This window comes from Mastigoproctus giganteus, chromosome 4 (assembly GCF_048544385.1).
Source record: "Mastigoproctus giganteus isolate SK-2022 chromosome 4, ASM4854438v1, whole genome shotgun sequence".
In the NCBI taxonomy this organism is placed as follows: Eukaryota; Metazoa; Arthropoda; class Arachnida; order Uropygi; family Thelyphonidae; genus Mastigoproctus; species Mastigoproctus giganteus.
Genome location: NC_143578.1, coordinates 79,823,739 through 79,839,720, shown reverse-complemented (window position 1 = coordinate 79,839,720; position 15,982 = coordinate 79,823,739). Strand labels below are relative to the sequence as shown.

The following is a 15,982-nucleotide window of genomic DNA, read 5'->3' as shown; positions in this document are numbered from 1 at the left end:
GCCATTCCTGCCAGTAGTGCAGCTAGTGAAAGAAATTTTTTTGCAGCAGGGTTTCTAATCAAAGAAAGATGGATGCAGCTGGAGCTGGACACTGTTGATGATATTCTCTTTCTACATAGCAACTTACAAAAAAAAAAAAATGTGTATAATTACTGTTATGAATATATTTTCATTAATTTTTTTCTCTTTAACTGTTTATTTTTTCATTTTTATATATTATATACAATAAAAATATTAATATTTAGTGCATTATTCCTGATATGTAAAAATTATTTAAGACGAATTTTTTATGTGTGTGTGTGTGTGTGTGTGTGTGTGTGTGTGTGTGTGTGTGTGTGTGTGTGTGTGTGTGTGTGTGTGTGTGTGTTTTCCAGTTGCAGGTATAAACATATTACAATGACTTGATTCTTGAATTTCAGACCTGTAGCAATAACAGGAACATCATAGTGGCCACACATGAACAGTTGTTTTAATTTTTCATGAGAGCAAGAATTTAGTTATAAAAATACTTATATCACTATATAGGAAATATAAGGACACCATCTACTGAAATGAATCAATTTTTGTTTAACTGTTTAGCATGAAAGGTATTACTCTAATTACTAATAAGTCATTAATATAGAGCACAACGAAGTTCATTGTCTTGCCTGGGTATGTATTTATGGTTAACCAGATTTCATACAAGAACTTACATACTGACTGTTGAATCATTTTAATAAAGTGGCTTTTCTTTCTGACAAGCACGCACGCACGCACACACACACACACATGCGCGCACACACACACACACACACACACACACACACACACACACACACACACACACACACACACACACACACACACACACACACTACTGGCTATTCAGTTGAAAAATACATCTTGGCACAAATCTTCATCTGGATTTTTCATCTCGGATTGCTTTTGTTCCCTGTTTTTCTTAAAACTTTCCACAACAACCAACTGGTATTTACTACTAGCAGAATTCTAATATATATATATATATATATATATAATATTTAAGAATTTTTATGAAAAATGTAACACTATGAAATATTATTAATTAATGTTTAATGGACCAAGGATACTGCTAAAATTAAGCAGAAAGAACCCAATGACCATATTAAAAGCATGTTTATAGGTAGAGAACATAAAGGTAAAGAGGTAAAGGTAGAGAATGGTAAAGGGCTAACAGAACTGAAATTGTAATTACGGAGAACAAGGGACAGAAGATAATAAGAAGTAATTAGGAGTAGTTAATGCTGTGTATCCTATGATTTCAGCACCTTTTTTCAAAGGACAAAACGGCAAGAAGTAAGGCCTCTGTTTCTGACATGAAATATACACAGCATGTAGTACATATGAAACACCAGTATTGAAGATAAGGGTTAAAAAATTTTAATTTTAAATTATAAGGCTTATGTATATTTCATGGCTGACCGCAGAGGCAGAAGGTAAAGATTAAAATGAAACAGCATAACTTACCAAAGTCGAGTAGGTATATTACCGAAGAGAAGGTCTGTACTGTAGTGGAGAGTAATAAAAAGTTTCAAATAATTCTGAAGTATTTATGGTATTTGTTATTGACTCTGTGTGTAAGAAATTGGAAAAAGTTAAGGAAATAATCAAAATTAAATTATGCTAGCTACCCCACGTGTCAAAAGTTTGAAACTAGTTAGAGAAATAGTCAAAGTTAAATTTAAATAAATTAAATTAAAATTATGAATGTATAAAGGGGGAGGTATTAAACACACGAAGTAGTACTACCAGGATAGAAAGGAATAACAAGCTTGCAAAGTAGCGGTAAATAGTCACTAAACTTTGTTTAGTGACTATTTACCGCTACTTTGACTAGTGACTATTTACCACTACTTTGACTATTTACCGCTATTTACCGGTAAATAGTGACTATTTACCGCTACTTTGACGCTAGTGACTATTTACCGCTACACGAGAAAAAAAGATATAGAAAGGTAGGAAAGCGTGAAAAAGACAGAAATAGATCGTGATAAGGCAGCTCAGGGTGGTTATTCCCGTTCCCATAGTAGGACCCTGAACATAGTTCTTAAATACTGCCAGTGTTTAAGCCACTTTTGTATGGTATATAAAATAAAGATAGCAAGAAAAATAATAAAATAATAATATACATATACTCCTTGGCTAGCCAATCAGTGGGTACAAGTTTTCTAAGTTGTAAGACACGAACTTATAGACTATAAGTTGGTGTCTTACAATATAGACTACAACTTATAGCTAGGAGTATAGACTATATACATTATGTACAATATCAATTGTGTAGTTAATCAACTTTTTATGTTTTATAAAAAGGAGTGTTTTTTTGATATAGTAATACAGGTAGGAAACTGGTTGTACAGAAGCTTATTGTAGAGATTTCTGATATTGTTGTTAACTACCAATTTTGTGCTATTGCATATAGGCTATTCTAATACTTTGAGACAGAATGATATTAGCATGCACTTTTTTTAGAGATATTAGAATGCAAATGAGTGAAGTTGAAAGCTTCATGTTTACTGTACATATTGACTGTGGTCTAAGAGTTATTAAGATCTATATATTTAATATGGAAGCCGTTTACTTTCGTCAGTCAGTGTGAATGATAGGCTTAACCAATCAGGCTGGAATTGGTCTCAAATTTAAGTTATTTCTTCCTAGGTGAGGCACAAAGTTGTTAAAATTAAAAAATTCTGAATAGTTTTATTTTTGAACGTGCCAGTTTTGTACTGCAAACGAGAATAGTTCAACATTCACTACATAGATAGGACCACAGGAAGATGTTAACTGTTAAACAAATAGTGTCACTATTTGTTTAACAGTTAATTTGTTAAAGTTCATAAGTAATTTTTTTCTGATTAACAATTTGCACTTTAACTATTTAACTGATAAACAATTTGCACAATCGTGTCCTTTGTTCCAAAAAAAATAAATAATAATAATTCTCAACTAGCACTGCCTACCTTAAAAGAAAGAACTAATTGTTAGGATTCCATTGCACTGCTCACTCACTATGTGTACCACCCATGTTGCACACATGAGCTCATACACTCATTGCCATTTGTTACATTTAATATGTTTAAAATGTTCCGAACTCATCATTTTATCATTATCAACTTAGAGTTTATGTTTATTTATTATTTTTTTTTAAGGTGAGTAATAATTTAAGGATTTAGAATTATGTCACAGTCAGAAGAAAGTGTCTGCTGCCATGCTACTCTGATTCCACTACTCTAAAGTCTTACCAGGCACACAAACCTGGTAAGACTTTAGAACAATTACTGAAACCCATCATTAACATCCTACCTGACAGCAGGATTATCACCAATAATATTCCCATTTCCCTATTATAGGTAAAAATAAATCCAAAGAAGAAAAAAAAAGTCAAGAAACACTTGTCACGATGAACCGAAGACGAAAAATGAAGAGCAAGATAAACACTGACAAGGAGAAAATTGAATATACTGAGTTATGCAAAGCCATTAGAAAGAGACTCAAAAAGGACATAAGAAGATTTAACACAAGAAAAGTAGAACAAGCATTAAGGGAAAACAAAAAGGACTTCAATCAGCAGCCATGAGCAGCAATACAGAAAGACAAATGATACTGAAACTGTAGAATAGCAATGGTGTACTTAATAGCAGAGAAGGCATGATTCAAATAGCAGAAGATTACTACAGAGAATTATACAAGAAGCAAGGGAATGATGCCAACAGTGGGGAAGATGGGTCATAAATTAGTAATGCATACAACATACCTGATATCCTTCCTGATGAGGTAGAACATGTGTTGAAGAAAATGAAGCCCCGGGGAAGATGAAGTTACTGTAGAGTTGTTAAAATTGGGAGGAAGAGGGAGGTGCACAAACTGTGGGGCGTGATTGCATTATTCCACTCCTTAGGTGGAATAATGCAATCATAGTTTTGCTGCATAAGAAAGGAGATAAATCAGAAATTGGAAATTATAGACCAATGAGCTTGTTATCCCACATCTACAAGTTGTTCACAAGGGTCATTACTAACAGATTAGAAAGAATACTTGATGAGAACCAAACGAAAGAGCAAGCTGGCTTTAGGACAGGATTCTGAACTATAGATCACCTTCACGTAATATCACAGCTAATGGAGAAAGCAAATGAATATAAAACACCATTACATCTGGCATTCGTGAATTATGAAAAGGCATTTGACTCCATACAGCATAAAGCAATGTTTCGGGCACTGGAAAGACAAGGCATAGACACCCAATATATTTTGATTTTGAAGAAAATATATGAGAATGCTACCTCCTTTATTAGACTAGACCAGTGGTGCACAAACTGTGGGGCATGACCCCCAGAGGGTTGGGGGATAAATTAAAGGGGTCACAGAAAATTTTTAAATAAATTTATTTTTTGTGTACATAAAAGCTAAAAACCTGTTGTTAAAATTACTTTTTCAATACTGTAAGTGTAGAGACCTTGCTATTCGAACTAAGTCTGAGATACAAATGAACCCTACTGCCCACCATGTTGGGAATACGCCTTAATTTTCTCACTGGCTATGGACACAAAAAGCAGCCGACTAGTGCAACTTCTCAGTACTACTCAATTAATCCCTTATGGTAATCAATCCCTTTAGCTGTTAATTTGTGCTTCCTACGGAACAAATTCTCAAATTACCTAAAGGCCAGAGGTGCGAATGTGTGGTAGCAGTAAATATACATAGCAAGTGTGTTGCATGCAGGCGCGGCATTAGGGTTTTGGCACCCCTAGGCAGAAATGTATTTGGCACCCTTGAGATACTTTTATTAAATATTATTATAATAAAAATTTTGAATTTCGGTGCCCCCAGACGTTGGCACCCCTATGCCCTGCTTACCAGGCTTATCGTGTTCTGTCAGCACTGGTTGCACGCATGCTTTATTCTGCTTCATAATTCGGTGCATTCTCCTTGCTGCAATGAAAATTATTTCAATTATGCACGGAGAAGAAAAGTACAGCAACAGTTTAAAAACCATTCCTCTGTCCAGAGACATAGTTTTGAGGCATATTACAGTTATCGGACAACGTAAAATTCAATTTATTAAATTGATTGAGAGAAAGTCCAATTTTTGCAATACAGTTAGATGAATCCACAGATATTTCAAACATATACAATAAGTTGGATACTGCTAGGAGGGGGAAATTTTGGAGGATTTTCTATTATGCAAAGCTTTGAAAGAATGATAAGCCAGAAGATTTTTGATGTTATAAATATTTTCTTTCAAATAAATAATCTAACGTGGAACAACTATGTTGTGATTTGTACTGATGGCTGCATTAACAAAAGAAAATAAAGGTTTAAAAGGCAAAGTAAAGGAAATTGCTGCAAATATAGTTTTTAATCATTGCAAAATACATAGGGAAGCAGGGCCATTTTAAGAATTCTCAGGGCCCCTGGCGAATTTCCAAATGTGGCCCTTATTCAGTTTAAATTTTGTTTTAATTTTTTTCTGTCTCTCTCTTAGTCGCATTCCTAATCCTATGTATTAAAAGAGCTACTGGAAACTATGCTCCATCACCATGTGAGAAGTTTTGCACAGAGCATAGAGGACACTTAAAAATTATAATTATATAATATAATTATAATTACCTAATTTGCTAAAATTATTACTCACCTAAATATCGCCTGATATTTTCCTAAGCTGTAGCTGTTGTGAAAATTTTGCAATTGGTAGCAGTTTTTATTGCCTGATATTTTCCCAAAAATTTTTGGACAATTCATTGTCATCTCTGTAAAATACTACTGAAAAGGGCAGAATATTAAAAAATACACTAAAAACTCACCTCTCACTTTAAAAATTCGGTCACACTTTCATTATTATTGTTTTGTTTTCTCGCAGATGCTTCTACTGTACAGGACCTCTTCAGTATCCAGCAAATATCAGCCCTGATGTTGACATTTTGACTCCCCTGGTACCACATCTCCATGTGTTCAATGTCCTGTTTAAACCTTCACCTTGTTCTTCACTTACACTTCCAAATGTGGAAGTGTAAAAATGTACTGTGACAATCATGTTGCAGCCTAACTTCTTAAAGTTTGCCAACATATTTTTCGCTGTAGCTTGGTAGTCCAGATCTTTGTTGTTCTCTAAAAAATTCCTAACCACAAACCTGAAACTAATGCATATCTGAATTTCTCTTTTAAATTTCGTTCCCTCATTAGTATGTGAAATTAAAGTTTTCTCTAGCTGTTATAAAGAAATGTAGTGCGTGTTGTGTTGTAAGCCAGTATGCGTTGAATCTTTGTAATTTCTTGTATCTGAGGAAACTTATAAATTTCCTTTGATTTCACCATTTCAGACCAATTCCTGAATACATTTGCAGAAACACGAAAAGGAGCGTATCTTCTTCTCCGCAAGATACGTTCAACACAACCATTCAGAGATGCATGGCAGTAGACACATCCTTCTGACTGTGACATAATTCTAAATCCTTAAATTATTACTTACCTTAAAAAACAAATAAACTGTAAGTTGATAACGATAATGATAAAATGACGAGTTCTGAACGTATTAAACGTAATGAGCTCGCGTGCTTTATTATTTATTTATTATTTATTTTTTTTTCAGAACAAAGGACATGATTGTGCAAATGTGCAAATTGTTAATCAGTTAAATAGTTAAAGTCCAAATTGTTAATAAAAAAAAAAAAAAAAAAAAAATGACTTATCAACTTAGACAGCTATTTGTTTAACGGTTAACATCTTTCTGTGACTCTATCTATGAAGTGAATGTTGACCTATTCTTGTTTGTAGTACAAAACTAGAAATAGCTTCAATTTGTTTGATTGTTTGTTATTTGGTTTTTAGGAGCATTAGCAACTAAGGCCATATTGCTCTGGGAATATGTGGTGGTCATTCACTGAACTTTCTGCATCCTCTGTATTTGGTGGCGATGGGCTCGAACCCCGGTCTAATCAAGAAGAGTGTGCTACGCACTGCTGCTCCTTCCCACCTGGCTACGGAGGTGCCGCTTCAATTTGAGACCACTTCCAGCCCGGTCAGTTAAGCCTATCATTCACATGGACTGACAAATTAAAATGGCTTCCATATTAAATATATAGATCTTAATAACTCTCAGACCACAGTCAACATGTACAATAAATGTGAAGCTTTTAACTTCAATGTATTTAACTTCACTCATTGTTTCTAATATCTCCAAAAAAGTACATGCTAAAGTATGTGCTCTGTCTCAAAGTATCAGAAATCTCTACAATAAGCTTCTGTACAACCAGTTTCCTATATCAAAAAAGCCACTCCTTATTATAAAACATAAAAGTTGATTAATTACAAAATTGATATTAATAATATCATGGCTAACTAATATTCTATAGCTGCTAGGCTGTACATAATGTAGAGTCTATGCTACTGTATACCAGACCAAGGCAACAATAACTGTGTTTCATTCAGTAAAAAGCCAAAAAGCCAAAGAATGCATGAATTTATAGCTGCATATGCCAATGCTGTAATGTATCAATATGCTAATGCCTTATGTCCTCCATGAAAATAGAGCAAAATTCAAATTCAAAAACTAAGCAGAATCTTCTAATGTAATTGTTCTTAAAATTTAACTGCAGATTTGGAATAATGGTTTACAGGAAACTTGCAATTTTACCATTCCCTCCAGCCAAGGTGCACATTTGTGGTGACTATAAGTCTAGTCTAAATATTTGCTATGTTTGGTGCTCACACTAAGTTGTTAAATAAATTATTATCTCCTGTTATACTTCTCATCAACACTCATACTACCACACACTGACAGCATTACAAAATAACCATTCAAAACCAACATTTTGTCATATTTAAATAATCATAACTTACCACACATCCACAATATTTCCGTGAAAACCAATGCTGGTAATTTCTTTATTTTTCTTAGCTTCCCTGCAAAGTAATTTAAAAAAATAGTTCTAGAAATGTAAACTTAAATATTCTTACAATGAAATAATTTTTAAAAGTAGCTACTGTATATAACACATATCATATGCAGTGCAAATATACTTAAAAATTTGTTGTTTAAGTAAATATTTTCTTTCTTGGTAAGTGAAAAATCATTATATTGTAAATTCATACTATTTAAGATTTCGACTTATGTAATTGTTATTTAACAAATTTCAACTCTGATATAACAATATAAAACAGAAGTGAAAATGAAATGAATATGTTAATTTGAATAAAAAAATGAGGAAAATTTCTACAAATTCCAATTATAACAAGGTCACCATTTGGTATGAAATTAATTGTTCCATGTTACTAATTATATAATTATAATGGGACTGGCTGTGAAAAGAGAGAATATTTAAATTTCACAAGCTGGCAGTGCAGTTTTTCTTTGAAAACGTTTTACAGGAAAATGACTAATGCCAAAATTTTCAAAATAATCATAAAATCATCATCTAAATAATCAAAATAATCATCTCAAAAATACAAAATTATATACTGTATAACAGTATACAGTGTATAATCAGTATATAAGCAAAGAACACCATTTTCTCTCTGAAAAAATGGAATTCTTTGTTTTATAGCATTAGTAGAACAAATGATGCAAGAAAGCAAGCTTAAACAGCATCAGCCAAAAAAAACCCATCACTTCCCATATCACCTGTCCATCCCTCTAATAGTTTGTATAGTTCTTTCTTGAATTTATTTAAACTACCCACCTCTACAGCAGCAGATGGAGGTTTCACTAACAATCAGCCACCTGCTCGCTGAAAGCAAATTTTTGCACAATCTACCCTGCAATCATCCTTCCTCAATTTGAATTTATGCCCCCACATGTGTAGTTCAACCAAGAGGAGGGATTCCATCAGCACTGAGCTTACCCAATCCATTCAAAGCCTTAACAAGCTCGATCAGATCTACTAGCAGGTGCCTAGTCTGTAGGTGCTGCAGTTTGCAGAATTGAAGCCTTTTCTGGTAACAGCACCAATGAGGCATCCAATAATGAAATTGAGATAATTTAATTTCATTATTTGATTTGAAAAAATACGAGCCAATACAGCAATCGAACAATTCTTCATGAACTTTTTATTAATATTAGTAAAACCAATATCAGCAATGTTAAATAACATCCTTTGATAATGAGATCGTCACATTAAAGAAATTAAAAAACTATTTCATAACTTACCACTCTATTCTAAAGAAATTAATCTGTCAATCACTCATTTCAAAATGTCTGTCCAGTTCCTATTCATGGTTGGAGGAATTTCTTAACCCTCTAGCATGTGCAAAAAAAATCTGATAACAGGCACACTACTGATTTTACATACACCATTATTCAATTTTTTTTTAGGTTAAAAGGCTTCATGATTTTATTCTTGATTCTTACACAATATTGGATAATAAGAACAAATAATATTTTCAGTAACAGCAGTCTCTTGTTATCTAAAAATCTTACTTCCTGGCTAGTGATTTCAGCATTCAGAAGCATAAAGTAAGCAAAGTTGAAGCCATATCCAAAGCTCTACAAAAAATCAACACCTGCAGATACTTGATAATACGCAAACATGGAAATGTAAAGAATTTTTTTACCTCTATACTACTCTAATTAAAAAATAACACTGGTATGCATTTTCTGCCCTTTTTTTTTTAACATATAAATGAACTTTTATGACATTTAGGTGCTTATTACAAATCTGCAATTGATTTTGCTCTATCACATCAACATTTTTGCAAAAAATGAAAAATAAAAAACATACTACCTACAGCAAAATATAGAGCATTAAGAACAAATGTAAATGTACGTGGGTACTCAGCCATCTCACTAAACTAAAACTATTCTGTGCTGGTCATATCAATTTCTTTTCACATACCAACAGTAGTCTGCCATTATTGACTCATTCCATTTATTCCGGTCTTTTTTTTTTGTTCAAATCTTGATATCTTTGTGAAACCTTTCTATGCTCTTCACTCACTGAACCGAGGTTCAGTGGAAAGTATTCAAGGTGGCTGTTCAGAAAACGAACCTTCACACTCACCGTACACCAAGTTTTTTGAAATTAGTGAGGATGTTGTTGACAATCTTCTTGTAGTGCTTTGATTCAAAAATGCCCTAAAAGTTTTTGACAACATTCTTGAATACTAACCTAAACCTCCACTTTCTTCTGAGATATAAAGGTTGTGAAATTATCATCTTTCAGCAGTCCACTGATTTGTAGTTCATCAAAAACACCAGGGTGCCCACACCAATGCCAGAGCTTGCACTTGGGCATCATGCAACACAGTGGCAACCCCAAGGCAGAATGCGCTGGTCCCAAAGGAACTAGTAGTTGTTGGTAGCCGACCAGGCTAGTCGAGTGGGTAAAGTACCTGCCAGGCAACCCAAAGGTTGCGGGTTCAATTCCCGCCTCGGGCTTGGATCAAAGTACTGCAAAAACCTTGGGAGGTGCAATATGGCCACAGAAGCCGATGCGCCAACAACTACCAAATCAAAAAAAAAAAAAAAAAAGTTGTTGGTAACTCTATTGTCAGGTAAAAGGGAAACATGCTTTGTAAAAAGGATAGGTGGAATAGGACCAGGGTATTTCTGCCAGGGGAAAAGGTTGATGAGGTTGTAGAGCGGATATCATCTTTTAAGGACACAAAAGGTCATATAGTTGTACACGTTGGCACTACTGATATTAAGAGTAGGAGACCGGCGGAATTACTTAACAAGTACAGGTCACTGTTGAAAAAAAGCCATGAATTAGAGTTGAATTTGAAAGTGTCTGCAATTCTACCCAGACACAATAGGAGGGAGTATATGATGAGAGTGCTGTCGATCAATTCGGCCCTGGAAAGATTGTGCAAGGTCCAAGGAGTAGAATTTTTTTTCAGCCTGGTCTGTACTTGATAACAGGAGAGACTGCTTCTACAGGGATAGAATACACTTAAATAGAAAGGGTACAAGAATGTTTCTTGATGCTATCGAGGCAGTGTTAGGTGGGTTGGAAAACTGCTAGATTGGGGGAGATACAAGGACTAATAGATTAACAGTAGCCACTGGCAGAGGTGAAAGTGATTCTTGCACTGTTTCTATTGGAATGAGCAGCAGCTTGGAAAATAAGATGCAGAATATTTCAAAGACTACTGGGAGTCATTGGGGTACAAGTAAACACATGGGTTGTGTTAGGGTAGCTAAGAAAAAGAACAGGAGCATGTATACTTGCGTGTACACCAATGCTAGGAGTTTGGTAAATAAATTTGATGAATTTGAGGTATTGCTCAAAGCATCAAAGGCAGATATTGTTGGGATATCAGAGATGTGGTGTAACACAGATATAAGTAATACAGAACTGGAATTTGGGGAGTACAACGTCTACAGAAAGGATAGACAGGATAGGAAGGGAGGAGGGGTTATGCTATTAGTAAAGAAACAAATAAAATCCAAGGAAGTGAAGCCAGTCGACATCACAGGCCAGTGCAGTGTCGAGTCAGTTTGGTGTGACATAAGCATTGGAAGATCAAAATTGAGAGTAGGAGTGTACTATAAGCCTAATGACTCTGATGAGTATAATAAGAAACTGTACAGGGCAATAGAGTGGGCCAGTAAATCAGAGAGTCTTATAATGGAGGATTTTAATTTCCCAGATATTGACTGGAATTTGTGGGTTGGTCACTCACACACTAGCAAGGTTTTTGCGGATTTACTGAATGATTGTGTTCTAAATCAGCATGTTCGGGAGGCAACTAGAGGGAGCAATACTCTTGATTTGATTATCTGTAGTGATTCTTCATGCATTAAGAATCTGCAGATACAGGAACCACTAGGTGGCAGTGATCACAGTGTGCTGAAGTGGGATTTACTCAAGGAGGTAACTACCATCAGGGGTAAAGGGAAGAGTTATTGCTTTCGTAAAGGCGACTACGATGGTCTGAGACAGTATTTAAATTCTATACAGTGGGACCGATTGATGATGTTACCAACAGCAAACTCAAAATGGGAAGCATTCAAAGAACTTATCTTGGAAACTACTAGGCTTTACATACCAACTAAGAAATATTGTTCAATGTTCAGGCCTAAATGGATGTCAGATGAACTAATGAGACATATGGCAGAGAAGAAAAATGCATGGGATACATATAAATTAACATGTGACACAGAAGCCTATGATAGATATAAGTTGATCTGTAACCAAGTTACAAAGGAGGTTAGGCAGGCGAAGGCAGGTTACGAGAAATTTTTGGCAAGGGATGCAAAGAAAAATAGCAAGGAGTTCTTTACTTATGTAAACTCTAGAAGGAAGAGGATGAATCAGATTGGTCCACTTGATATCGATGGTTCAACTGTTCATGATCCTGCTCAGGTAGCTAACAAACTAAATGAATATTTTGCATCTACATTCACACATGAGGAGTTATTCAGGAAGGGGAATGCCATAGATGAAGTAAACAGTGGCAGTGAGCTAGATGATCTTGTAATAGTTGAGAGTAAACTGGAGGAGAAATTGTTGAAGATAAATACAAGAAAGGCACCTGGGGTGGATGGGATCTATCCAGTTATATTAAAGGAGGCAGCAAAGGAAGTAAGCAATCTGTTAGCCATAATTATGAGAGCTTCCTTGGACTCAGGGGAGGTACCCACAGACTGGAGATGTGCAAATGTAACCCCAATTCACAAAGGAGGATCAAAGGCTGACACAAATAATTATAGACATGTGAGTGTAACTTCTGTTCCAGGAAAATTAATGGAAGCACTGGTTAAAGAAGCACTGCAGGATCATCTTGACAAAAATTCAGTTATAGCTCAGACACAGCATGGTTTTGTTAAGGGAAAGTCTTGCCTGACCAATTTGATTGGATACTATGATGTAGTCACAAAAGAACTGGATGCAGGGAATAACTTTGATATTATATATTTGGATCTTAGAAAGGCTTTTGATACTGTTGCACATGGAAGACTGCTGCACAAATTGGAGCAGTGTGGCACTGGTGCCAAATTGTTGCTATGGATAAAGGGATGGTTGAGTGGCACAAGACAGAAAGTGGTAATTAATGGACACTGCTCATCATGGACTAATGTAAATTGTGGAGTCTCTCAGGGTTCAGTGTTGGGTCCATTGTTGTTTTCTGTATTTATTAATAATATTGATGATGGTATATCAAGCTTAATGTCCAAGTTTGCAGACGATACAAAGGTTGGCAGGGTTGCTAAGGATGCTACTGACGCTATGCTGCTGCTGCAACAGGATCTGGAAAGGTTGAGCAGATGGGCTGAGAGGTGGCAAATGAAGTTTAACATTGACAAATGTAGAGTACTACATATGGGAAACAGCAACCCAGAGCAACGTATCAACTCTGTGGTACTACACTGGCAGTGGTAGAGAATGAAAACGACCTGGGGGTAATTGTTCAGGCAGATATGAAGTTCTCTGAACAGTGCAGACAGGCGGCAAGAGTAGCTCATGGTGTCTTATCAATGATATACAGGACTTTTTCTAGCATGGATAGGGAGGTGATTATTTCCTTGCATAAGGCAATGGTCAGGCCGCACCTTGAGTACTGTATACAGGTCTGGAGGCCTCATTTCAAGAAGGATGTAGAGCTGCTGGAACGAGTACAGAGAAGGGCAACAAGGTTAGTGAACGGAACGAAGGGTTGCTCTTATGAAGAAAGGCCTAAGTTTTGCAAATTACAGTGTCTGGAGACTAGGCACCGGCGAGGTGATCTCATAGATGTGTACAAAACCTTGAATGATTTGAGCATGCTCAATGCTGATGGGACACTGCCTCTTGCTCAGAATAATCACCTGAGAGGGCATAATCACCTGAGAGGCTCAGCTGGACAGGTATTTTGAATGAACGGAGGGGTGAAGTGGAAGGGTTTTCTTTTTTTGGCTGATGCTGCATAAGCTTGCTTTCTTGCATCATATGCCTCGCTAATGCTAATGCTATTATGCCAAATAAGTTGTACTTGCTACCTGGGAGTCTAAAATGCTGATGGAACTGATATTCAGGGTGAAGGTTAGCTTCACCTATCTCTGGAATTTTGAAATGATGTACTGAAAACAACCTCCTCTTTATTTACAGCTTCAAAAAACTGTTTCATTGTCCCAGTTTTATAAGCAGCAGTAGCAGAGGCACTTTTCTTGGAGAGACAAGTGGCTCATTGATAAATTTTTTTCTTCAGGATGTGTGATTAGCCCTTTCTGGCCACATCTTTCTAATCCAGTAATCAGCTTCGGTCCTGCTGTCCCATTCACACACCGCAAATGGGTATAATTCCTTATGGTATAATACCTCACATGTTTTAGATTTGTAGAGGTTCAAAGCCAAAACAGATTAGCATTAGCATTAGTAGAGGCATTTGATGCAAGAAAGCAAGCTTATGCAGCATCAGCCAAAAAAAAAAAAAAAAAAAAAACCCACTTCCACTTCACCCCTCTGTTCGTTCAAAATACCTGTCCAGCTGAGCCTTAAACTTATTTAGGCTATCAACCTCCACCACAAGGGATGGAAGTCTGTTCCACCAACCAACCACCCGCTGGCTAAAGGCAAATTTCCGCACGTCTATCCTACATCTGTCTTTCCTCAATTTGAATTTATGCCCTCTCAGGTGATTTTTCTGAGCTAGAGGAAGAATCCCATCAGCATTGAGCATGCTTAAACCATTCAAGGCTTTATACACCTCTATCAGATCACCTCGCTGGTGCCTAGTCTCCAGACACTGTAATTTGCAAAACTTAAGCCTTTCTTCGTAAAAGCACCCCTTTGTTCCATTCACTAATCTTGTTGCCCTTCTCTGTACTCGTTCCAGCAGCTCTACATCCTTCTTGAAATGAGGCCTCCAGACCTGTATACAGTACTCTAGGTGTGGCCTGACCATCGCCTTATACAATGGAATAATCACCTCCTTATCCCTGCTGGAAAAATTCCTGTATATCATTGACAATACTCCATGAGCTACTCTTGCAGCCCGTCTGCACTGCTCAGAGAACTTCATATCTGCCTGCACAACCACCCCCAAGTCCCTTTCATTCTCTACCACTTTCAGTGTAGTACCACAGAGTTGATACGTTGCTCTGGGGTTGCTGTTTCCCATGTGTAGTACTTTACATTTGTCAATGTTAAACTTCATTTGCCACCTCTCAGCCCATCTGCTCAACCTTTCCAGATCCTGTTGCAGCAGCATAGTGTCAGTAGTGTCCTTGCCAACCCTGCCAACCTTTGTATCGTCTGCAAACTTGGACATTAAGCCCGATATACCATCATCAATATCATTTATAAATACAGAAAACAATAATGGACCCAACACTGAGCCCTGAGGGACTCCACTAATAACATCAGTCCACGATGAGCAGTGTCCATTGATTACCACTCTCTGTCTTCTCCCCCTCAACCACCCCTTTATCCATAGGAGCAATTTGCCTCCAATGTCACAGTGCTCCAATTTGTGTAGCAGTCTTCCATGTGCAACAGTATCAAAAGCCTTTCTAAGATCCAAGTATATAATATCAAAGTTATTCCCTGCATCCAGTTCTTTTGTGACTGCATCATAGTATCCAATCAAGTTGGTCAGGCAAGACTTTCCCTTAACAAAACCATGCTGTGTCTGAGCTATAACTGAAGTCTTGTCTAAATGATCCTGCAGTGCTTCTTTAACCAGTGCCTCCATTAATTTTCCTGGAACAGAAGTTAAGCTCACAGGTCTATAATTACTTGTGTCAGCCTGTGATCCTCCTTTGTGAATTGGGGTCACATTTGCACATTTCCAGTCTATGGGTACCTCCCCTGAGTCCAAGGAAGCTCTCATAATTATGGCTAAGGGTTTGCTTACTTCCTTTGCTGCCTCCTTTAATATAACTGGATAGATCCCATCCACCCCGGGTGCCTTTCTTGTGTTTATCTTCAACAGTTTCTCCTCCACTTTACTCCCAGTTATTTCAAGATTCTGTAGCTTACTGCTAGAGTTGAATACACCTCTGGCATTCCCCTCGCTGAATAACTCCTCATGTGTGAATGTTGATGCAAAAT

At 36.4% G+C, this 15,982-nt stretch overlaps 1 protein-coding gene across 2 annotated transcripts in view; it reads right to left on the bottom strand.

The window, feature by feature from the left end:
* Nucleotides 1-15,982, bottom strand: part of LOC150086861 (urocanate hydratase-like) — a 379,529-nt gene that overhangs the window by 231,929 nt on the left and 131,618 nt on the right. For both annotated transcript variants that reach the window (XM_090371633.1, XM_090371634.1), the window contains exon 9: nt 7,854-7,916. In XM_090371633.1, the coding sequence (XP_090227759.1) occupies nt 7,854-7,916 (63 nt within the window). The remainder of the gene's footprint in view (nt 1-7,853; nt 7,917-15,982) is intronic.